The sequence below is a fragment of the Barbus barbus genome, assembly GCF_936440315.1.
Source record: "Barbus barbus genome assembly, chromosome: 32".
In the NCBI taxonomy this organism is placed as follows: domain Eukaryota; kingdom Metazoa; phylum Chordata; class Actinopteri; order Cypriniformes; family Cyprinidae; genus Barbus; species Barbus barbus.
Genome location: NC_136760.1, coordinates 22525233 through 22550308, shown reverse-complemented (window position 1 = coordinate 22550308; position 25076 = coordinate 22525233). Strand labels below are relative to the sequence as shown.

At 37.7% G+C, this 25076-nt stretch overlaps 1 protein-coding gene across 1 annotated transcript; it reads left to right on the top strand.

The window, feature by feature from the left end:
• Positions 1 to 186: 186 nt before the first annotated feature.
• Positions 187 to 23104, top strand: cep131 (centrosomal protein 131). Its single transcript, XM_079388384.1, has 26 exons — positions 187 to 426; positions 1245 to 1433; positions 2012 to 2106; positions 4393 to 4504; positions 4720 to 4847; positions 5252 to 5356; positions 5518 to 5685; positions 5815 to 5932; positions 6185 to 6301; positions 7393 to 7546; positions 7665 to 7762; positions 7851 to 8030; positions 8466 to 8657; positions 8735 to 8872; positions 9034 to 9159; positions 10475 to 10591; positions 12877 to 12979; positions 13464 to 13665; positions 15190 to 15297; positions 15488 to 15605; positions 16303 to 16377; positions 17166 to 17308; positions 19111 to 19288; positions 20663 to 20859; positions 20987 to 21047; positions 21160 to 23104. Exons 1-26 carry the CDS (start codon positions 298 to 300, stop codon positions 21229 to 21231), a joined length of 3423 nt encoding a protein of 1140 aa, XP_079244510.1. The 5' UTR covers positions 187 to 297; the 3' UTR covers positions 21232 to 23104.
• Positions 23105 to 25076: the final 1972 nt, after the last annotated feature.

The window sequence follows — 25076 nt, the reverse complement described above, 5'->3', positions numbered from 1 at the left end:
ACAAGATTTAGTAAGTAAATTAATTTTTGCCATGTTTAATAGTTATGATCATTCGTTTAATTAGCATGCCACCTTTAAAACTCCCTCACACAAGAAGTCATCTTAAATTATTTATCACAGTTAATCACATCTGCCGCCGGTTCAGCACGCCTACCAACCTTGCCTTTTTTGTCACACCTCTTTCAGCCATCTTTCTAAAAGACACACCCAAGCAGCCAATCAGTTAACTAGAACGCTCCGTCCTCCACCAATCAAAACTCTCAATGGGCGGAGCTCCTGTATGTTTTCTGGTTGCCAATGAGAAGATGTTGCGCTGTGGAGTTGGAGACAGATGAGAAATCACTGTCAGACGCTCCGAACGGGAATAACGACGCTCTTATTTGGATAAATACTGTTTCTTCATCTGATGTGGACAATTTAGAGAAGGTAAGTAATGAATTGGCAGTTTAATCCTGCTGTGTTCATCGTGTATATCATGTGAAGCCAGCAAGAAAGACAGTTTCGCCATAGCTGAACCAATGTAATGCAATCCTGTGGTAGCGTACAGTAACTATTCAGTTAAACATCTTTCTTTATATTTTTGCATGTTTCTCAAAGGCAGTGTATTGTGTATTGACCCTCATCAGTTTTGTGCTGATGCCGAAAGAGGCCTTTGTTTTTAAATATCTGTGTTTTTGTATATTTGAACTGTAGATTGTCATGATAGAAAGACCTAGACTGTTATATTAAGGATTTATTTATATATTCATTTAAACATAGATTATTTTCAGTATGCATAAAGAATATTGTAAACTATTTAGGTAACCAAAAAAAGTGGAAATTTGATATATGATGGAAAGTGTAGATGCTTTGAATTTGTTACCATAGAAACACACCTGTGTATGACTTTACTTGTGGCGTTCAACAGCATCTTTTGCTGATAAAAAACACTGACCTGCTAGTATTTCATGTTTTTCCCCTGCTTCTGATCCAGAGGATAAGTCGGTCATGGAAAACCTGGAAATGCTAATGAAATCTGTGGTGGAAATGTGTATAGTGAATATAAATGTTTCTAGTTATGCTCCTCTGTAAAATATATAATCAGTGTAGATATAATGTGTATACAATTTTTTACTTAAATACTTATTTGGTAATGTCTAGAAATTGGAAAAATCATGGAAATGCATTGGTCCTGACAATATCCAGCATCCATGCATTTTGTCAGTTTTTATGACTGAATCCTCTTCTATGTTCATCAATTTAAGATGCATACAACTCGCAGTCCATCCGCATCCGTCCAGACCGGGGCAGCTGGAGACGTTCTGGACCTCAGCCTGACCGGCTCTCAACTCACAGTGGGCCGCAGACCTAACAGCGCTTCACCTGGAAAGCACTTCTCTCGATCCATATCTGTGTCTGTGACCAGTGATGGCCGGGGGAAGCGAAACACCTTGGTGAGTCTGGCTAGAAGATTGTGTAATGATCAAGAAGATGGAAGTAAGTGTTCCTTGTATAAGGTCATTGAGTGATGGTCCTACAAGCAGGTTATACTTTATTAATCTATACCACCATTGTCACTTGGAGACTTGCATTTGTCATAAAGGCAACTGTTCTGATATGCATGTTGTTGTCTTCACCTTTTGAGACTCGTTTGTTAAGATTTAGACAAATTCAAAACAGGATATTTCACATTTCAGCTCTCATTATACTAACTCCATTCTTTCTTTGTTTAAAGTCAATTCAATTCTGTCATTATTTACACACTATTTTTTGTGGAACAAAGTGGTTTTTGAAGCATTGCATTTCAAGTTGTCTGAAGCCATACGATAATTTGGTGTAATAACAGACAGAAATGAATAAAATATGCCTTTTATTGTGCAGTTTGGACACAAATAACAGGAAATTGCATTGGATATCTCTTAACCCAGTGTCATAACTGCACCTTAATATTAGAGTTGCTCCATTCCAAACCTGTTTTTAGTCTTCAGCAAGCCTAGTATTGTAACTACTTTGAACTCTCTGTTGTTGGCAGGCTGATGCAGGATTGGGAAGCTCACGAGCAATTAAGAATCTGCGTCGGTCCAACAGCACCACACAGGTGAACCAGCAGGCCAACACAAGCCCCAGGTACAGAACCATCTGTCATTCCTTTGCATGCCATTTTGAAAGTTTGTCTTTTTTGGTGTTGATGCTGGTGAATCGTACAAAACTTGTAAAGAACATATCCAGGCGATCAAAAAAATCCTAAATAAGTACAATAAAATTTAATCTAATTTGTTTGATAAAATGAATCCTGTTTTAGTATATGTTTAGGATTTTTTGTGACATTATTTCATAATTAAATATAAACATTCTTATATTATATATATATATATATATATATATAATTTAATGTTTATATAATAATATTTAATAATAATTATATATTAAATTGTATGGTATTTGTATGATATGGTGTACCCTCTGTAGTTTATGCTGACTTACATTTTTAAAAACATTGTATTATAATATTTATTTACCATAATACAGTTTAAAAAATACTGTATTTATCAAATCATTAATCAAATCAAATCTCAGTCCTAAATGCTCCTATGCAAATCTTGGTCTTAAAATGGTCTTTATGTAATTTATAAATTCTAATTTCTTGCTTTTGATTTTGTGAGAAAAAGGATATGTTTTTGTGAGATTCACCCATCAAGATGTGCCAGCTGTCCTATTTAGACTATGAGAATGGACTGAATGGAATGTGAGTGAGAGGTTAGCTGACAACTTATTCAAAATATGCTTTTTTTTTTTTTTTTTTTTTTTTTTTTTTTTTAAGTAATATTGGCATGTTTGTGCACGTACAAGTCTAGTGCACATGCCTGCATGCACTCACTTCACCCAAGCTGTGGTATGTCTGGTTGATCACCTCCTAACCGTAGAGGTCGGGGGGTTTATACCCTTAAAGCAGCAACAGCTGGGGGTTGAGTGATTTTGGGTTTCCCCAGACAATAGCTATTGTAGCCTGGCGGCTGCAGCACAAGCCGAGCAAGAGGGGGCTGGGTTCAGCTTTGTCAAGAGGGGAGCCGGGGTCTCCGGTTTCACTCGAATGAGGACTCAGTGAAAGGAGAAGTGTGCACTCTGAAATTCTTTTGTCCGGCAGCTGCCAGTTCTGCCCTCCCATCCTACTGCATCCTGGGATGCCACAAGGGGGTTTAAATGAAGGAACCACCTAATACCCCTCCCCCTCCCTCTGGTGCTTAATAACTGTCATTCCGTGACCTCTCTTCCCGTCTGAATTGCTTAAAAAGAGGAAACGTGGAGGAATGTAGATCCTTGAATTGCTTTTCATTTGACCAGCTGACGCTAGGCGCCCCTTACACCCCCAAAACACTCACACATACATACTGAAGTTGTTAGCACAGATGCCAGTGGGTCAGACATAGGGGTGAGCATCATGTTAAACATTTTATGCAATTTAAATGCAGAGGGATGCGATTGCCATATGCCTATGGACATCTGCCCCTTTAAAATCAGCCTCCGCTGAAACATTCCTCTGCTGTGAGCTGCAGCTGCTGTCACCTCTGAAAAGGAAACTTTTTTTAAATATATATATATATATATGCTCATCTGATACGTTTAGCCTAAATAGTCTGGTTGTTTTTACTGGACATAGATTTGCCTCTACTTTTGTTTTAAAGAAGGGAAACACAGACTAGGTATTCTCTAAAATGCATTTGAACAAATGTATAATTTTTTTTTTAACACGTATAAAATATATATATTTATTTATAAATAAATAAATAATAAATAAAAGATATGTGTATATATATATATATATATATATATATATACATATCTTTTATTCAGCAAGACTACATTACATTGATCAAAGGAATCATTTTATAAAGTTATATGTATTTTTAAATAAATGCTGTTCTTTTGAACTATTATTAAAAGGATCCTGAAAAATGTATTTCATAAAAAAGCTATCTATATCTATCATGAAAAAGTTTTCAGCATAAGAAGAAATGTTACCGTTAGACTGATTTCTGAAGGTTTCTGACTGATCATGTGACCCTGAAGACTGGAGTAATGATGCTGAACATTTAGCTTTGCCATCACAGGATTAATAATATTTATAATAACAATAAAGTATGTTTTAAAATATATTAAAATAGAAAGCAGGTATTTCATATTAATAATAATATTTCACAGTATTACTGTGTTTACTATATTTTTGTTAAACGCAGCCTTGAAAGCATAAGAGAATCCTTTAAAATCTTTCAGACCCCAATCTTTTGAATGGTATCTTTTGTGTTATTGGTCTAGTGTTGTGTTTATATGTTCCTCATGTGTGTTTAGTGTGTAATACTCTGACCTTTCTGTCTTTCCTTCCTTCCTTCTTTCTCTCTCTGCGTCTGATTGCAGTGAAGGCCACACAGAAGACTTCCTGGCTCTGTTCAACAGCAGCTCTGATGGACGTAGAAAACTGGCCAGCCTCTCTAAGACATCCAAAGACCGTACTACCTGGAACATCCTGGTAACGTCCAACTCCTCTTCGGGTGTTGTAGTTGTCAGATCTTATTATATTTGTAAATTATATGCAGGACACCATGATAAGGATAATTTGCCCATTTGATTGTTATGCTGTGAAAAATAGCTTTAATTTATGAGCTCGGGAGACCCTAAACAGTGGTATGATGTTTTTGCTTGCTCTTGCTGTTGCATTGGTTTAAACTGATGTCTTGCTTTCAGGATGACCAGCCGAGAGCATTTCCTGTACCCAGCAGCTCTCACAGTACCTGCAGTATGGATTCTCCTACAGGCATGAAGAAGAGAGAAGCCGGCGTCTCTCTGGCTGCCAACTTCACTGCCAACAACAGGTGGGAAGCCATTTTCACCTACAGCTTAGGCACTTACTGTGTTCTAATGGTTAGCTTTCAAACTCTGTGGTTGCCATGAGAACAGTGTCACGGACAACAGATTCACTTTTATGCCTTTTTGTGCTTGTCAGTCAAAGCATTAGACAGAAAGTGCTAGATTCCTTTCAGTTTTATGGCTTTAAAATATACAGCACCAGTCAAACGTTTAGAGACTCTTTACTAAATTTGTGTCTTATGATTTTAAGAGTCTTTTAAAATAAAAGTTTGAGCTTGAGTTCTTGAGATTGTAAATTAATTCTAAATGCAGCCTTGGTGACTTCATATATATTATTTAGATTGTATTAATATGTTTATTTAAAAAAAATGTATTTGAATATGTACAATGTCTTTGCATTGACTTTCAGGAGCAATAAAGCTGCTGTGGGAAACTCTGTGACCACCATCCTCCATAATAACCACTCAGAGAAACCCCTCACTCCAAAGAGCTTCAATCAGAAACCCTCCTTCAAGTAGGATCATTATGACGTTGAATGATTGTACAGCTGTGTGAACTAATCTTCTAATAGTCTAATAGTAACTAATAGTCCTCTAAATAAGGCTCTCTTTTGTTTGAGTATGCTGTTTCCAGGCCTGCACATTTACAGTATTTGCCCTCTCTCTGTTTTTACAGTAACATAATCAAAGCCACCGTAAATGATGATGTGACTCTGGATGTGAGCTGTTCTCTTACAAAGTCTCAGAAGAACTTCTCCTCTGCGTCATCAAGCTCCAACAACAATGCCCCCCGAAGCCCAGGTCAGCCACACAGACGAGAGGTGACCGAAGAGGAGGCCGAAAGGTCAGCAGTGTTTTCCAGCCCTAGTTGTGATCATCTCTGTGCAAATATTTGATTGACCTTTTGAGACATTTCAAACTGTTTCTAAATGGCCTTTGTATGTGATTTAAACATTTACAAAAAATTTTACAGGTATATTCAGCAGGTGAACCAGGCTGCTATTACCATTCAGCGTTGGTATCGTCGCCAAGCCAACAGAAAGAGAGCCAATGAGAATACAATCAAACACCTGCTCGCATCCAAAAAGAAGGTAATGTATTTCACCCAACGAGGTCTATAAAAAACTTGACTCAAATATTTAATCATAAAATATAACACATTAATATTTGAATACAAAATGTATTTATTTAGAATGCATGACTATTTTTGAATGCTCTTCAATGTAGAAAGATTATTTTTGCTTCCAGGTGATGTAGTTACAGTATCTACCAGCATAGGCTACAGTCCTGCAGTGGATATTGTTATTGTCTGTTCAAAGGTATCGGTCTCATTCTTTCCATAGGAGAGGGAGCAGAGAGCAGAGGAGGAGAAAACCGCTGACTCACTGAAGAAGAAAGAAGATGATCGAAAGCGCATCAGGGAAGAGAAAGCTCGTCTGGCTCGACTTACTGCCATACAGGTACAGTAGGGTTCAGAACTTGTATACAGAACTAATATACGCTATGGTTAAAAGGTTTGGGGTCAGTAATATATTGTTTTTAAGGAAGGTAATACTTTTCAGCGTGGATGCATTAAATTGGTCAAAAATTACAGCAAAGACATTTATAATGTTACAAAAATGTTTCTGTTCCTCAAAGAATCCTGAAAAAAAAACATATTAAGCAGCACAACTGTTTTCAACGTTTATAATAATTTTGAATAATGTTGTGAGCAGCAAATCAAAATATTAGAATGATTTCACAGGAATAAATTACATTTTGAATCATATTTTGAATTGTAGTAATATGTCACAATATAATTTTTTTTTTGATCAAATAAATTCAGCATTGGTGAGCATAAGAGATTATTTCAAAAAATTAACCCTAAGCATTTGAACGGTAGTGTAGTTTGCACTGCTGTTGTAGTTTGTGTTGGCTAACACATTGGCTGTATCCGAAATCGCCCCCTTTTCCCTCATTCACTATTCCCTACATTAGTCCACTCATACAGTTCACTTGAAGGAGAGAATGAAAACGAGTGAGTGAGTGAATTCGGACACTGAGTACACCGGAAGGACTGCCGCTTTTGCATAGTTTGCTTGCTGTTTAATAATCATTTGAAACAGGCAGCTCCAGTAGTAAGATTGAAGGATTTATCTTGAACTCTGTCACAGAAATTATGCATAAACCTTAATAGTCAATTTACAATTAATTTTGTACTTTTGTTGTATGACGCTGTATTACGCCGTGGACGAGCGCTTCTAAAATGAATGAGTGGATGATTCAGCTGCGGGCACCATCTTCTGGCGAGACGCCAGAATTCACTCGGCACACGACTCGCACAGTGCATTCTGGGGATTCTCTAGCCGTTGAGTGTACATCGGTTGTACACTCGTTTTTGCGGTGCATTGTGGGATTGAATGAGTGCACTCGAGAACATCCACTATGGTTTCAAACACCACTTAAAATGGCTGTCCCCTCAAATAGTGCACTATTTGAGAGTATAGGGGGCGATTTCGGATACAGCCATTGTTTTATGACTTGCTGGTGCATCATTGTGCATGCAAAACAGGAGCTTCAGCAGAAAAGAGCACAACGTGCTGCAGAGGTACAGCAGATCGCAGAGGAGGAGGTAGAGGCACTCAGACATGCTGCGAAAGTGGGGCGTAAAAAACTCATCAAGAGTTCACCCACTTCTCCCACTGACATCAAGGCTAAGAACACAGGTATGCACTATTTTGGGTCTCTGATTAAACGCAGAAAAAAAAATCGCAGTCACGTTTCACGCCTTAAGTCATAAAAATCCATTTTAATTAGTCACAAGGTTTGGCATTTGTTCTTCAGATTCTAACGTGAAAGTGGTGGCTGATCTGGATGATGTGACGAATCTAAGGGCTGCGTCACCTGCTGGTTCTATATGCAGAGGATCTCCGTGTTCTCAGGTATCCTCTCACAACAAACTGGTCCTGATTCCACCAGCCGTGAAGAAAAATAAACAGTCTTGCTCATCACAACGCTTCATTCCCTCAGGAGATCCTCCAGAGGTCTGTGAGCATGGAGGATCAGCGGCAGTGTGCGTCATCAAGCAGGGCACAGTCAAAAACCACTCTGAATGACTTGCTGGACACACTGAAGCTCTTAGAAGAGGAACCAGAAAGACTATCAGAGCCCAAAAGCTACAGGAAGGACAAGTATTCGTGGATTGATGAGGTGATTGACTTATCAGTTCTGTATATACACTACTATTTCTTATGCTCACCAAGGCTGCATTTATACAGTAAAAACAGTCATATTATAGAATACTATTACAATTTTAAATAACTGTTTTCTAGTTTAATGTATTTTAGAATGTAATCTTTTCCTGTGCTGGCAAAGCTGATGATTTTCAGCAGCCATTTCTCCAGTCTTCAGTGTCACATGATCTTTCAGAAATCATTCTAACATGCTGATTTTGTGCAAAGAAACATTTCTTATTATTTGAAAACAGTTGTGCTACTTCATATTTTTGTGGAAACTGTTTTACTTTTACTGTTAGGATAAATTAATGTATCCTTGCTGGATAAAAATATTCATTTATTATGAGTGTAAATTACCTTTTTAATGGTTAGCTAACCTCCATTTGTTTTTTTTGTTTTTTTTATTCAGGATGGAGACTCCAACTCTCTGACAACAGATAATGTGGAACGGCACAGGCAGCTAAGTCAGAATCCAGCCCTACCAGATGGGGGCGCTCTGCTTTCAGAGGCCAAACTACAGAGCATTATGAGCTTCCTGGATGAGATGGAGAAGTCAGAGCAGGAGAGACCACGCTCGGTCACTTCTGGATCACATAGAGAGGTAAGCGCATCTGAACTGAGCATATGAAGCTTAAGTTTTTATGCTGTATCAGCACTGAATTTTATATTCATGTGTAGGTGGTGTTGTCAGAAGAAGATCTAGCAGTTGTGGAACAAGCCTCAGCCACAGCTGCTGAGGTCACCGGATCTATGATGAGACTCAAACTGGAGTTGGATGAGAAAAAACGCACAGTCAATATGCTACAGACAGCACTGGTAAAACAAACACACGCACATTTGCATATCATCAGTATGGTTCAATATTCTCTTCACATTCAACCTCCAATGATGTTATATATGTTTATGTGCAGTATGCAACAGATGATACATGAACAGTGCTGTCTGACACTGATATGAAAGTGAATGTGTGTCTGTAGACCCAGCAGAGGGAGCTGACGATCCGGCATGTGAAGGAGACTGAGAAAGAGCTCAATCATACATTCCAGTTACAGAAGCAGCAGTATGAAGCTACAATACAGAGACACTTGACGTTTATAGACCAGGTATTGATCTCAACACACTTCAACTGCATAGAGACACCAGACATCAGCAGACAACAACCTATAATGTGTTGTTTATATTTTTCTTGTCTTTAAAAGCTTTCCTAGTTTATGTGGATTGTAAATTACATTTTAAAATATATTAAAGTAATTTTATACTGTAATAATATTTCACATTTTAAATAACATCTTACCTACCCTAAACGTTTGAATGATAGTGTGTGTGTATATGTATATGTGTGTATGTATATATATATAAACATACACACACATTACATTACATACATACATACATTACATGCATACATTACATACATACAAAGTAGTCAACATTTGAAGTGGATCATCAAAGTTGTCCTAAGACAAACAAGAACGCATTTTGGTTTTAGGACAACTTTGATGAAAGGTTTTGATCCACTTCCAATGTTGACGTGTGTGTGTGTGTGTATATGTACTATATATACACTATATACTACATAAAATATATATATATATATATATTATATACTACATTTTTTATTATATATATATTCATCAAGGCTGCATTTATTTGATTAAAAATTCTGTAATATTGTGAAATATTATTGGAATTTAAAGCAATGTTTTCCTATTTTAATATTCTTTAAAATATTATTTATTCCTCTGATGCAAAGCTGAATTTTCATCAACAATTATCTCAGTCTTAAGTGACACATGATCCTTCAGAAATCATTCTAATTTATTCTATTATTTAAAATAGAAATCCTTTGTATCTGTATACACTACCATTCAAAAAATCTTGGGGTCAGTAAATTTTTTTCTTTCTTAATTAATACTTTTATTCATCAAGGGAAAAAATGTTGAATTAGAAATTATATATTTTTTTAAATTTTAAAAAATATTTTTGTAAAGTTAGATTTTTTTTTATTATTATTATTATTATTCCTCAAAGAATCCTGAAAAATATCACAGGTTCCAAAAAATTCAACATTGATAATAAAACGGCATATTAGAATGATTTCTGAAGTATCATGTGACACTGAAGACTGGATAAATGGCTGAAGTGATGGCTGATTAAAATTCAGCTATACATCACATTACAATACATTTTTTAAAGTATATTAAAATAGAAAAGCGTTGTTTTAAATTGCAATAATATTTCACAATATTACTGTTTTTCTGTATTTTTAATCAAATAAATGCAGTCTTGATGAGCATAAGAAATTTCTTTTAAAAACTTAAAAAATCCTACTGATCCCAGACTTTTGAATGGCAGTGTATGTCTAACTAGTAGATGAGTTTATAGATGTATTAATGTGTCTCTCTCTTTCTCTCTCAGCTGATTGATGATAAAAAGGCCCTGAGCGAACGCTGTGAGGAAGTAGTGGGAGAACTCAAGCAGGTGGATCAGAAATACACTAAGAAGATCGCTCAGATGCAGGAGCAGCATGAGATGGTGAGTTCAGTTTATTCACGTTTTGAGATGTTGGTGTAGTGATATGATTTAGGTGCATCTGAGCAAAATCTTTACAACAACTTATGCCACAAGGCGGCGATCAAGCTTTAAATGTCTGCTTCTGTGTGTTATAGCCTATGTAGTGGTAGTGTGTGTTGGTTTCTACAGCTATTGTTTCCACTGGTTTGTGGTTTTCTCTGCTGCTTTCATTAACTGTATCTCTACACAAAATCTTGAGTATGTGCATAGTAACATCAAGTGCATGTTCACGTGCCGTGTTGCTTTGCCACTGCTAACTGTTTCTATCTTTCTGCATTTGTTGTGTGTTTCTCTCGTTATCTTTCCTTCTGTCTGCCTGTAGGTGTGGCAAATTATGGGTCCAATGTGTGAGGTAACTCTTTTTCTATCTAACCCCTCGTCACTCCCATATTCTGTCATTTCCATTCTTTTATTCCTCTTTTATCTAACACAGACTTGCAGACTTTCCGTTTTTCTTGGAGCCATTGACCTTGCATGCTTTTTTTTTTAACCTCAAGGAAGTAGCCTGCGGGCTTTTGATAATTTACTGTAATAACAAGAGTATCTCCAAGTTAGTCAAACTTCTGGTTTCGAGAACTTGTTTTTTTGCATTCCATAGCCCACGTTTGGGCAAATAAGGTGTGATATCATTGTCAGTTACATTTTAAGTGCTGAACATTCCATCAGCGTATCTTGGTGTTCCCATTGCACATGGAAGGAGTTACATTGCGCATAACATTTGTCACACGTTTAAGATGGAAACAAAATACAGAAATAGGAAAAATAAATAACTTTTTGTATTGGCTAAAGATTAAAACAGCTCTGCATTAATTACTGAAGTTTAATACTTTCTTATATTTCATACATTCATTATTCATCATGCTGTTCAAATAAAATGATTGCTCTAGTCTAGTACAGAAATGCACAAACTCTGTTCTATGAAGAGTAAAATAAACTGTAGTATAAGGACCAATTCTCACGTTGCTTATTAGCATGCATATTACTAGCATATTGGATGTTTATTAGTATTCTGCATGACCATGTTGTACATCCCTAATCCTACCCAATACCTAAACTAAACAACTGCCTTACTAACTGTTAATAAGCAGCAGTAAATTAAGAGTTTACTGAGGCAAAAGTCATAGTTAATGGTTTGTCAATAGCAAGAATTGAACCGTAAAATAAAGTGTGACCAAAAACTTGATAGAGGGCCATGGGTCGATATTAATTGTTGTATTGTATTATATTCAACTATACTGTAGTACAATTTCCTTTTTTTTTTTTTTTCTCTCAAATTGACTTAAATTCTATACGTTTTAATGCGAAAATACAACAAAAAGTGTTAAAACACAACATCAAGTTAGAAATTAAGATATGCTCCAACGGGTTTTTGTCCCTGGTTTTTTTTCCCCTTTTGTGATGTGAAAAGGTGGGCCAAATCAAAGACCAAATTTGGCCCATGGGCCGTTGGTTTAGGGACCTCTCCTCTGGTGTATCCTCAACACCGTGGCAAAATGTACAGACCAAATCATAACATTGTAACAACTCTAAGGGGCCAACTACATAAACACAGCCATTATGTTAAAACTGTGAAATAAATTATTAATTTTTTGTATTTAAAACCAGGGGCCAGTTGCATAAACATAGTTACCAAGTTAAGACTGTGTTAAGAACTGGTTTGACTAACTAGCAGTTAATCAGTCTTCAAATTATACCAAGATTCAAATTATACCAACGTTTATGTCACAATTAAAATAATTGGATGACTTCTTGTAAGTCTAGTCTAAGCAGTTATGCGAGTAATTGAGAACATCCGCATCATCTGAATTCTCATTTATTAATTAACCCTCATTATTGTTATTATTATTATTATTTTTTTTGGCCTGTGGTGCTGGTCACACAACTCGCCAACAAATCATACACTTCTTCTCTCGTTAAGGTTCACATGTTTTTTTAATGTTTTTCACTCAAAGCCATCCTATGACTTTGGACTTATGGATTTATGATACATTTATGGTGTTTTTGCATCTTTTTAACACTAGAAAACATCAGAGGCCATTCACTGTAAATAGACAATGAATGTGACCAGTGCATTCTGCACATTTTCTTATTCTGTGTTCCAGTAAAACACAAATTCAAAGTTTGGAAACAAATGATTTTGAGTAAATGACAACAGAATTTCCACTTTTATGTAACATATTTCTTTATAGTAACACATTAGACATACATGTTTAACCCTCCTTCCATTTCTCTCTTTCTCCACATAGGAGATTAAGAAGCTGAAAGAGTTAATGAGTGCCACTGAAAAGATTCGCCGAGAGAAATGGATTGATGAGAAGACCAAAAAGATCAAGGAGATCACTGTAAAAGGTCAGCAGAGTCCAACAACAAGCATCTGTTCACACCAGTACCACACCCTTCAACAATACCCATTACAGCCTAGCCTGCCTGTTTCTCTAAACCCAGCTGCCAAAATGTGTCACACGTTTATGATTTATATCCGTAGCATTAAGAAAAGGATGAATAATGTCAACGTTCTCCAGGTTCATTTGTTAAATTGCATAACTGGCTTGTGGTAACCTACTATATATATATAATATACACTCACACACAATATTATACATTTTAATATTTTGGCAATTTAATACCATTTTTAATTCAAAATTAAAGTTTACATGAGCAATTTGAGTTTTTTTTTTTCTTCAAACATTACATCAGTGAATAGTGTCAATAGTTGTTTTATTCTTTTCCTGCTTTGAATTCCATTGGAATTTCCCTGATTAGTTCAATGCTACTGCAAACATTTATGTTAGTTTTGAATAATGTTTGCATAACTGTCTCCTCCTGCTTTCAGGTCTGGAGCCAGAGATTCAGAAGCTCATCTCCAAACACAAGCAGGAGCTGAAGAAACTCCGAGTTCTTCATGAGGCAGAGCTGCTTCAGGCAGACGAGAGGGCCGCCCAACGTTACGTCAGGCAGACCGAGGAATTACGACAGCAGTTGGAGAAAGAAAGAGATGAACAGTGCCAGAGAGAGAGAGAACTGGCCAAACAGAGGTATGCACACCCGTACATAATCACATGTGTCTGGAGCACAGAATCATCTGCTCACAGAATACACATCTGTTCATCAGAGATCAAACCTGACAGACAGCCAAGACGATGTGTTCACAATGTTAGAAAACACATTCAAACTCTTAAAGAAAAGGAGACTGGAAGAGAGCGACAGAGGAAGCTGACTAGACATGATCTCAAAACTAAATGCTGCTTTTGAAAATGCACACACATATTTACTTGGTTATCACAATGAGGACTAAAGAATCTGCTGTTTTTAAAGTGCCTTTTTTTATTAAAGACTAACCCTGCTGTACTATGAACTTTCTGTTTCTGTTGGTGTGTTTCCTGTTGAAAGATGAAGTTGAAGTAGGACTTTTTTTTTTACATGGTTTGTAACTGTGAACCACAATTTGCCACAAAGACTGTTTTGTTTCACACACAAACTTCTGTCAGATACGCTTCATGCAGCTATTTCCTGACAAAAACAGAATAAAACAAATAAAAAAGTAAAATACACAATAGAAGCACTATAAACGCGGTCTTTATGACTCTGAAGCCATACTGTATGATTGCTTTGTATGAAAACCAGAATGAGAATTTCCCCTCCATACTTTGTGTCCAGCCTGAATTTATGTCCAGATTTCAGAATTGGCATCATCTGGATGTGAACATACATCACACACTAGCTTTGACTATTTTCCACAAAAAAATAACAGCATAAAGTATTTGAAACAACATGAGAGGGAGTAAATAATGACCGTTTCATTTATTGTTGAACTATTCCTTAATTTTTTGTGTGGCTCGTGCACATGTAATCAAGTAAGCCTAAATGTGTTTGGCTTTATTGAGGAGGCATATTTTTCCTCCCACATTCCACCCATTTCTCCATTCGGTCCTGAAAATTGAGCTTACTCTCTAACTGATTTCTGGCAAATTGTGGATTATTCATAGGGGATAATAAAACCAACATGAGTACTGGATGTGTTTTTATTAGGCTATGTGTGTATGACAGAAAGAGAAGCAGATGGGAAAGTGTGTCCATGTTTTGTGTGTGTGCGGGGGGAAAAAAATTTATAAACACTAATTTGCACACCCCGTCTGCATTGTTTTTTTTTCACTGTTTCACTTTATGCAAATGAGATAATTGGGACAAACACATTCCCAAATCGAGTGCTGAGTACATGTTTTCATGTAACAGTTAGATAATGGCTGACAGATCATAAGGTAAAATAAATCCCCCAAATCTTTGCCTGTCTTCAATTACTGTTGCCAAGATCAGTAGCAAAATGTATGCAAACACACCTCTTGCTCAATGTTTATAGTGGGTATTATGTGGATAAGGGTTTTGCATTTTTTTGCAAGGGTTTTGGGTTTTATGTAAGTGGCACAACTAAATTCATCCTACTAATCCTTGTATATAAAACAAGAATGAAGTCTCAATTTCCCATGCATTGAATTTTAAGAACACATATTCAGTGAAAGTCTATGTACAACTGAGAAAATAGCTGTGTGTTTGTATCTCAGGTTTGAGAAACAGCTGCAGGAAGAGGAGAACTCGCTGCAGCAGCAGAGACGTCGTCTGTATAAAGAAGTGGCAGAGGAGAAAGAGCGACTCGCACAGCTAGCAGCCAGGTCAGGTTCAAAGGTTATTTAAGGTCAAATTGCTGAGCAATGTTTCTAGCCAGGAATAGTCTTAGCAAATAATTTCTATAATAATTAAAGAAACTTCCATGTGTTTTCTTGTTGTGATACTTGCAAAAAGAGAGGGACTAGATGAAAGTTAAGTTATAACTAAATGTAAATGTGTTTGTGTGTTATGTAGGCAGCATGCTGAGCTGGAGGACTTAAGGAAGCAGTTGGAAGGGAACAGCTCTTTGGCAGCAAGAGCACTGAGAGAAGAGCTGGAGAAGAGCAGAGAAGAACAGGAGAGACGACACCAGGTAAAACACTTCCACATCTAGTCATATTAGTACACACAATCAAATATGTATTAAAGCATACTCTCATCATTTTACTCACTCTCTTTCTTTCTTTCTGTCTTGCGTCAAACATAAAAGGATACGTGTAGAAAACTGTGCAATCTGTTTTCGGCCATGCAGTGAAAGTGGGCATCTGTGGTCACTTTTATTGTATGGAAAAAAGCAGCTTGGATTTTTTTTGTTTTATTTTCCACTTTTTTTGGAAGTCATACATGTTTGGTAAGACATTAGGTCGGGTAATTGATGACAGAACTTTCATTTTGTGGTGAACTATGCCTTTCAAAGCACTGGCAACCAATTAAACCGCATACATGCATTAAAATGTGATGCAGTCAGTCTTAATGAACAAACTGTCAACAAGAACTTTCAGTTTTACTGATACCAACCGGTTTGAGGTTTCAGGATAGGCCTTCTGATTAGCTCTCATACTATGCAGCACTCATCCTTTCCTCGTTCCATGCATCATCCAAACCCAACCAGTTTTATTTGCTTGAGGCTTTCAGGCATAGTATTCAAATTAGCTGTCCGTTTAGACATGTGTACATGTGTTTGATGGCACAATGTTGACACATGAAAGCACCTTTTTTGTGGTGATATAGAATAGCATCTCCTTCTTTTGGTTCTTTTTAATTGTGTTTTTGGCTGTATTTCTCATTAGGTTGAAATAAAGGCCCTGAAGGAAAGACTTGAGATTGAGAAACAGACATGGGAAGAAAATTATATGAAAAAAGAGGTACGTGTTTGTGTCTAAACAAGTCTATCGAGCAGAAATTATGAGTTTATATTTTATTTTGTTCTATGCATATTTTGCATGTTTACATTAGTACATTACGGTTATGGGCAACTGGGAGTTAAATTACATAAGTTAAATTACATATAGTGTCCACTTCTGCTTTCTGAGACTCTCAGATGTGAAAGTTGCCAGATTTACACTTCAATAACAGTTTTTAAGATTAAATGTTATAAAATTTGAAAATGTTTTTGACAAGATATACTGTATGGCTTTAAACATCAATACTAAATAAATTACTAAAAATACTATTCTAAATGTTAGTTTGAGTAAGTATTACATTTTTTCACTACCTTTGAAAAGCTTGTAAGATTTTTTTTTTAACCAATTAACTTTTATTCAGAGAGAATGCAAGAAATTGATCAAAGGTGACAAAGGCATTTATTATGTTACAAAAGATTTCTGCTTCTTGAGCATCAAAAACAGCTATTTTAAATTGTAATAATATTTCACAATATAACAGTTTTATTCTATTTTTGTACTCTATTTTACTTCTATTTTTACTCTTATAATCCATCTTTGCATCTTATGTCAGCAAGAGTTAAAGGTGGTAACAGAGTAACTTGCTTGGTGTAATTTCTCAGGTTTAGTCTGTTTACACACCTCTGGGTCAAACAAATGTTGTCAAATATCGCTGTATTAACAAAGTCACAGAAGGTTTACAACTGCAAGTGTATGTAAGGATAAAAAGTCGCTATGGTGATCTCAGAACACTGTGTTTTCTCCCACAGGAAGCATGGCTGCTGAGCAGAGAAAGGGAGCTTAAAGAGGAAGTGCGTCGAGGGAGAGACAAAGAGATCGAGCTGGCCATTCAGAGACTAGAGGAGGAGACCAGAGGGGCAAGAGAGGAGTGTGAGAGAGCGTCTGACAACCGGTGTGTTTCACTTTCCTGTTTGCGTGACCTTAAATGTCTCTGGTGGAACAGGATGTTACAGTTCTCACATACATTTCAGTAGAAGTAAATGTCCATGTGTTTAATTAGCACAGATTGTAAGACGCAGTATGTGCTTAACATTTCCCTGCTGACCAGTTTGCTTGTAGACCATTATGAGTTAAATTATTGTAACAAAGTTCGTAGATCGGGAAGGAGGCGGCGGGAACCGGCAAACATTTAAAGAATTTAATAATCAAAATAAACAAACACAAAAGTAAAGCGGCAGCCCCTCACGGATGACTGCTGCACACAAAACACAAAATAAAGTCCAGGCCTGGTCCTCTCTCGTCTTCCACTGTCGTCACTCCTCCTTTTATCCTTCCGGAGCTCCTCCGTGGCACTCGAGACCGGTGAGTGGTGCAGGTGTAGCTCATTATCATTCACTCCACCGGCCTCGTTCCGCTCCCACGGCTCTCGGCCCCGCCTCACTCACTACTACATACCCCCATTGCCCCTCGCAGGCCGGGGGGTACCCTCGAGACTGCGCTCTACTTACCCCCCCGCCATCCTGGGGGGGGGCCCGTCAGGGCAGCCGCGGCGTACCTGGGGGTATGGACAGACGAGGCGAGAGAAAAGGAGACGGAAGGATGAGGAGCGACAGAGACGAGAGAGGGGAGAGAGGAAAAAAAATAAATTTGGTCCGGTTCCCGGACACACTGCTGGTTGGTCCTCAACCAGCTGAGAGGCTCTCACTCGCGGTGCCATGCGATGGTACTGGACCTCTTTGGTGGACGGCTCGAAGCTCCACCTCCTGGCGGACGGCGATGGCTCCTCCGGTCGAAGGCAGCCGGCAGCGAGTCCCCCACTCCCTGCTCCTCCCCAACATGGTGGATGGCAGCAGGCTACGGCCACATGGCGAATGGCGCCGACTCCTCCGCTCCCTCTCGGACGGCAGCCCCCCTCCTCGACCCAGGAGCACGGCAGCGAGCCTTCCGTCCCACCTGTTCTTCCATCGCTTCAGCACCACCGCCGCCTCGGACAGCTAGCGGCCGCCCCCGCTACTCCATGCTGCCCGATCTCCTCAGCACCGCGATCCCCCTCAGCAGCGAGGGCTTTCTGACAGCGTGTCCCTCCTTCCTCCCGGGTTTCGGCACCAATGTAACAAAGTTCGTAGGTCGGGAAGAAGAAGGCGGGAACCGGCAAACATTTAAAGAATTTAATAATTAAAATAAACACAAAAGTAAAGCGGCAGCCCCTCACGGACGACTGCCGCACACAAAACACAAAATAAAGTCCAGGCCTGGTCCTCTCTCGTCTTCCACTGTCGTCACTCCTCCTTTTATCCTTCCGGAGCTCCTCCGTGGCACTCGAGACCGGTGAGTGGTGCAGGTGTAGCTCATTATCATTCACTCCACCGGCCTCGTTCCGCTCCCACGCCCCCCCCCCCCCCCCCCCCCCCCACTCACTGCTACAATTATAATTAAAAATATATATTCTGTGAATTAATTTATTGTAATTTACACCTTCAGCATATTTGAATGATTTCTGAAGGATCATGTGACACTGAAGAATGGTATTTAGCTTTGATGTCAATTTTGCATCCTGTTTGCAATCTCCAATTCAAATTATGATCATATAATGATACTTTCAGTAGGTTTTGAATACTTGTGGACCACATTTTTGAGCTCTTTCTAGACAATTTGCACTCTGGATGTACTGCCACTTACATTTAAGCCCATCCATTTACATTTCGAATTGAATGTAAATTTGAATGGTATGTGTATGTGTATGTGTGTGTGCAGGATAAAGCGTTTGAGGGAGAAATACGAGGCCGAGCTCCGAGATCTGGAGCGTTCGGAACGGGCAGCATTGCAGAAACAGCAGGAGATGAGAGAGAAACACAGTGAGATGGAGGCAGAGCTCCTCCGGCTGCAGTCGCTTTTACGACAACGAGAGCAGGAAATAAGAGACCTCACCCAGGTAACCGTCGTTATGGTGGCACGGTTTTGTTTGTCCACACTCATTAACACATATAAGTTACTTATAAATCGACAGGCTCTATCTACAATCCTTGGTAAAGAGGGTAATTATAAGGATTCTTTTATTAAAGTAACAATTTTTGCTCCCTAATGATTTTATTATTGATAATTGGTCATAACTATATACTAATCAATAACAGTCAGTTATTAGAATTGCACTGTATAAATAATTAGATTGATTTAAGTCTCACAGACTGTAAATGCAAGTACTAATACACTGTAACAAAACAATTACTTTGAGTTGCTAAAAAATATTGACTTGTAGTTCAATAAGTAAAGAAGTGCTCAGATTAAGGGATAAAAGCTTGGCATCTTGTTTCTCTGGAAGTGTGATAAACTGAATGACTTTTGACACTTTCTGTTTAACATTACACCTGAGTGTTAATGGCAGTGTATGAAACAACTGAAAATGGATTGCTGATTGTGGTTAGATAACTTACTCAGCTACAGTGGTGTATTATAATAAAATGATAATAATTTCATAAATCAGTGAAGCCTATTTTAATGGAATAGTTCACCAAAAAAAATCCAATTTGCTTAATTTATGCACCCTTGGGTCATCCAAGATGTAGAGTAGTTTGTTTCTTCATCCGAGTAGATTTGGAGAAATCTATTATTATATGACTTGCTTACCAGTGGATCCTCCGCAATCAATGGGTGCCGTCAGAATAGGAGTTCAAACTGCTGATAACAACATCACAAGTTAACACCAATGTATCAATTAGCAATTTATAAAGTGAAAAGCTGTGTGTTTGTAATAATCAAATTCATTAAGATGTTTTTAACTTCCAACTGTTGCTTCCAGCTATAATATGATTGCATAATCGATAATAACGCATCCTCCAGTGAAAAGGTAATCACGTCTGAATCAGGAGAGAAATTTGCACCGATCAAGCAGCATTTATAAGCAAAAACGTTTCTAAACATATGTGGATTTTAATGGACAACAGGGGAAGACTTTTGAAGCATTATTATGGATTATTAATTTTTATTTTGGCCCAAAGTGACCTTTGAAATTAAGTGCCTTGATGGATTTTGTTTCTTACTAACACACAGCTTTTCACTTAACAAGACATTAATTGATGGACTGGAGCCATGTGGATTATTGTGACGTTTTTATCAGCTGTTTGGATTCTCATTTTGACGGCACCCATTCACTGCAGAGGATCCACTTGTGAGCAAGTGATATAATGCTAAAATTGCTTCATGAGATTTATGCTCCAAAGAATCATTTAGTTTTTTGTTTTCCGGGGGTTTTCAATAAACTTCCGTCCTCATGCTTTGTCTCGGTCTCATTTTATGGAATGGCTCACAGGCCCGTGACAAGTTATCAGATGAGCGCCGCAGTCTAGCAGAAGTGATCAGACAAGAGTTTGCAGAACGGCTTGTAGAGACGGAAGAAGAGAACAGGAGGATGAAGATGGAGGTCTCGGAGGCCAAGGCACGACTCCGTTTAGAGGTGGAGCGAGTGACAAGAGAGAAAGAAGAAGAGCTTGCAGAGGTGCATCAAAGGTCAGAATCGAAGAGTATTTTCCTCTTAGTTCCTTGTTTAAAACAGTGGTTGTCAAAAGCTTTGGATTAAAGCTGCAGATGAGGTGTTTACTGCATGCTTGATGTGAGTTCCTGGTTTCTTTTGTAGAGTGAAGTCAGCTATTTTGAAGAAAGAAGAGACTGTTAATAACCTGCGCAAGCAGCATGAGGTAAGTTGCAACCGATCTGATTCAGTGTATTTGCTTGTTGCAGTTAATCAACACTTGCTGTGCATATGTTTTGATTTACAGCTAACTTGTTTGTTTTTCCTCTGTCCTTTAGGGTGCAGTGAAGAGAGCAGATCATCTCGAGTCTTTGTTGGAACAGCAGAGAAAACAGCTGTTAGGGAAATGATTGACAAGTTAGGGCATTGAAATCCCCCACAGCCTCTTCCCTTCTGTCATACCGTCCTCCTGCACAAAGAAACTCTCTTTGTTTTGTTTTTTTGTCAAGTTTCTATTTTATTTCTTTTGGTTGTTTGGATGAACTGATGGATTCTGGATGGACGTTTTGGTTCTAACAGACTTCTCATCCAGAAAGACGGCCTTTGGCATTCCCATGGGAACAAGGCAAGAAATGAGAGGGGAATTTAGTCTTCTCCGAGATTCTTGGAGAGGCTTTTGTGGGTCTCTCTTTCACGGATATGACCAAATTACAGACTTCTTTCAGCCACCGGTTTCACACAGCAAAATGAATTTAAGGAAAAAAAAAAACTGTTTCCTCAGTATAGGATCTAGTATGTTGTTGAATCTTATAAAACTTCGCCCCATAAACGTGTGCATATTTCACCCCAGAATCAAAATATAGAAATGAAATGATAAAAAGAAATGTCTTTGAAAATTAAATTGTTCATTAAGCAAAAATATACAGTTTCTATATTGCAAAAATATATATATTATTTAAGTTGTAAAGTATTTATGCAACATGTTTTTAACTTTTAATTTATGCTTGTAATATAGTCTATCTTATCACAACTGAGATTAATGGGAGTCGCAAAACCTTCAAACGTCAAACAATGATGACAGTTTGCATTGTGTGCAAAATGTGATTAATTGTCATGGAAATTGACACAATGCAAAACAGTCCTAAAATAAGCTTAATTTTCTTTATGCAAAATAGCATTTTTTTTAACATTTCATATTTTGATTTAGGGGTAAAATCTGCATGCTTTTGTGAAATGCACCCAAGAAGTGGAAAGCCCCTTTTGCTGGGCACAAAGGCATTCACAGTAAACTGCTCCAGATGTTTCTGTAACTGCATACCCCTCTTCCCATCTCTCTCCAGCATTGGAATAAGGGAAATGGGTGCAGAATACAGTGGACAGGAGACCTGGGAGAGGCAAATGTTATAAAATCGAGCAGAGAAGTTAACCCTTTACTTTAAAGAGGAGAGGCTTAACCCCCTACCAGCACAAACAGCCCTACTCCCCCTGCCTTTTGTGTGTTGCATACAGATGCCTTTTGTCCTGATACCCCTCTGGGCTATCTCTAAATTACAGGAGATGTCCCAGAAGCCCCCAGGACATCAAAACATGCTCACACAGAGCCCTCAGTGAGGCCCAGTTCTAGTGTAGACATCAGAGCAATGATGGCAGCACAGCTAGACGATAGAGATTTTAGAAGGTTTGCTGACAGTAAAGCAGTAAATGGTGAAGATAAGTATGGAATGTCTCTTTAGATTGATAGGGACTGACAGTAGATTGAGCAGCTCTCACAGGGGTATGATCTGCAGCTGATTTGCACAAACCGAGGTGAGAGACCTGGTTGAGTTTTGAGTTGAGATGGATGTAGAAAGTTGGGTAGATGAAAATTAAGAGAATGACAGTGTTTATGATTAGGAAAAGTAGAGCTAGGTACAACAGGATGTGATACACAGTGCTTGTGATTTACCAAGTAGGATGTTCCTGAATCAACATACACAGTTCCCACAGTCATGGAAGTGTCAGGGAATTTTAAAATTGTGTTTTCCAGGCCTAGAAGTGTCTCGTTCCGAAATTAATAAAATTTTATAAAAGTTAATATATACTTTTTTGTCTAAATAAAAACAAAATATTTTGGAGTAAACATGGCTTACAAGTAGTGTTAACTAAAATGATTTTCATTCATTGAAATAAAATTTAAATTTAAATATTAAATAGAAAACTTAAATTTAAAAAATCTATATGAGAATTACAAATAAAACTGAAATAAGTTGTCTTTGAAGCACTACAATTACTAAAACTAAACCGAAATAAATGAAGTAAAAATAAAAGCTAAAAAAACACAACACTACTAAAACTATAAATAAAATATTCAATATATAAAAATATTCAAAGATTCAGTTAAAAATATTAGTAAATGCTATAATAATGTAAAAAAAATTTTTTTTTATTTTTTTAAAGGGGAAAACTCAGAACATCTTGGAACAGCGCCAGCCAATTGGATTTTAGGATTTGATGGCATTATTAATAACATTAACATTAAAACCTGTTTTTATCAACATATCTTTTCCTATTGAATTTAGGTATAGTCCATTGTTTGGAAAATACTTTACATGAATGTTGTTCTAGCATTAACACCAAGATGTTGATCCAGGAACCTCCTCCTTGGTAAAATGACTGTGAGCCCGGGGAGATGCAGCATGACTGGTATTGGTTCAGTGGTTTAAACACAGCTAAAAAAAGCCCTCCAATCTCTCTCGTTCTCTCTCCACATTGTAAACCAAGCAGTCTGCCTAAGAGGAACAGACACACAGACAAATGCAATTCAGCAGGAGTTGGGTTGGCAGGGTGGGGGAGGTGCTTCAAAACTCTCACAAGTCTCCATTGTTTCTTGTTACAAAGTCCCTACATTTTTCTTCCTTTCATTTTTTGCAAAACCTTTCATTTTATTAGGAGATTTTTCTAAAACCTTTCAAGTGAACAGTAATGGCACAGGCCAGAAAAGCAGTGAATGTTAGTTCTGTTATCTTGGGGAAGTTTGACACAGATGTTTAATCTGATTGGGCAACTTTAAGGTTTTGTAACCAAAGAGAACTTACTTTTTAAAAACGTATCTTTATCTACAAAAATCTTCTTTTGTTAGAGAAGTCGATTTACTTGCCAAACTAAATTGCTTATCAAAAGTTGAACAATGTGAGCGAGCCATGACCAACTTCCCAATGTGAAACTGATTTCTTGTACCATTGTTTGATGGATTTTGTATATCAGATTCTTCCTGATGTGTGAGCTACATTGAAAAGGTCAGAATGAAAAGTGCCTCATTCCCGTTCTCTAATGAGAGGATCAGGTGTCTCATTTCAGGACAGAGAGGGAACGCCAGAGTGAGCTCAAACTGTCCTCACTGGCAGAATACTGCAGACTCCAGTGTAAATACTGAGATTTCTCTGAGGCTTAATTTCATGAGTCACCTGTTGACATCACATTTTAATGTGTGCGTGTGTATCCAAGGTCGGTTGGATGCATTCTATCAGAACCCCAGTGTGAGGTTCAAAATGTTGGAACATTCTGAGAATGTTTAAGATGCATTTCATGAAGGTTAGAAGTCCATTTTGGCAGCAGATGCAGGTCTTTGGCTGTCTTTCACCTTCGGATGGCAGCGTGGTTGGCATGGCCAGAGTTTCTCAGTCCCACTCGTGCCAATGAACCATTCTTTTGTGAGTGTAGTGTTTAATAGCCAAGCGCCGGTCGCCATTTTACTGGCCTTTTGTAACTGTGGTCTGAAAAAAACACTACTTTTATTATCTTAATTAATGTCTTAGATCATTTCCCCTTTCCCTCTTCGTGGTTTTAATAAGGTTTTGTTTTTTGCATGACTAAGAGTTTAAGTAATTTAAATGTGCCCTTTAACGTGTAGCTCTTAATTTGATTATTTTACCCACATCCTGTATTTTGGTCTGAATTTAATAGCTGTGTTTTCGAAAAATGAAGAAAAGAATCTCTGCAGTATGAAAATAAATCTTGAAAATGAGTTTGTTGACTTCTTGTTTTTTTTTTTTTCTGCCCCCCACTTGCAATACCCAACAATTATAATCACTCCCGTTCTCCGAAGTCCACTCCCTGAGTCCCAACTTCCCAGACAACATTCAGATCTGGTGCATTTTGTTTGCCTTATTATTCCCTGCATTTTGTCCATCTATTCTATTAGTTGTTCCACAATCCCTGATGGAATGAACTTCCAAGTTTAATCTCAACTGCAATCCATTGCAATCTTGTTTTGAAG

What these genes read in the sequence shown, in the direction of transcription:
- cep131 (XM_079388384.1), top strand. Translation starts at nt 298, where the DNA reads ATGAGAAGATGTTGCGCTGTGGAGTTGGAGACAGATGAGAAATCACTG. An exon ending in CAAGGAGATCACTGTAAAAG is followed by an intron (nt 12,980 to 13,463) that starts GTCAGCAGAGTC and finishes TCCTGCTTTCAG; the next exon opens with GTCTGGAGCCAGAGATTCAG. An exon ending in CTCGCACAGCTAGCAGCCAG is followed by an intron (nt 15,298 to 15,487) that starts GTCAGGTTCAAA and finishes TGTGTTATGTAG; the next exon opens with GCAGCATGCTGAGCTGGAGG.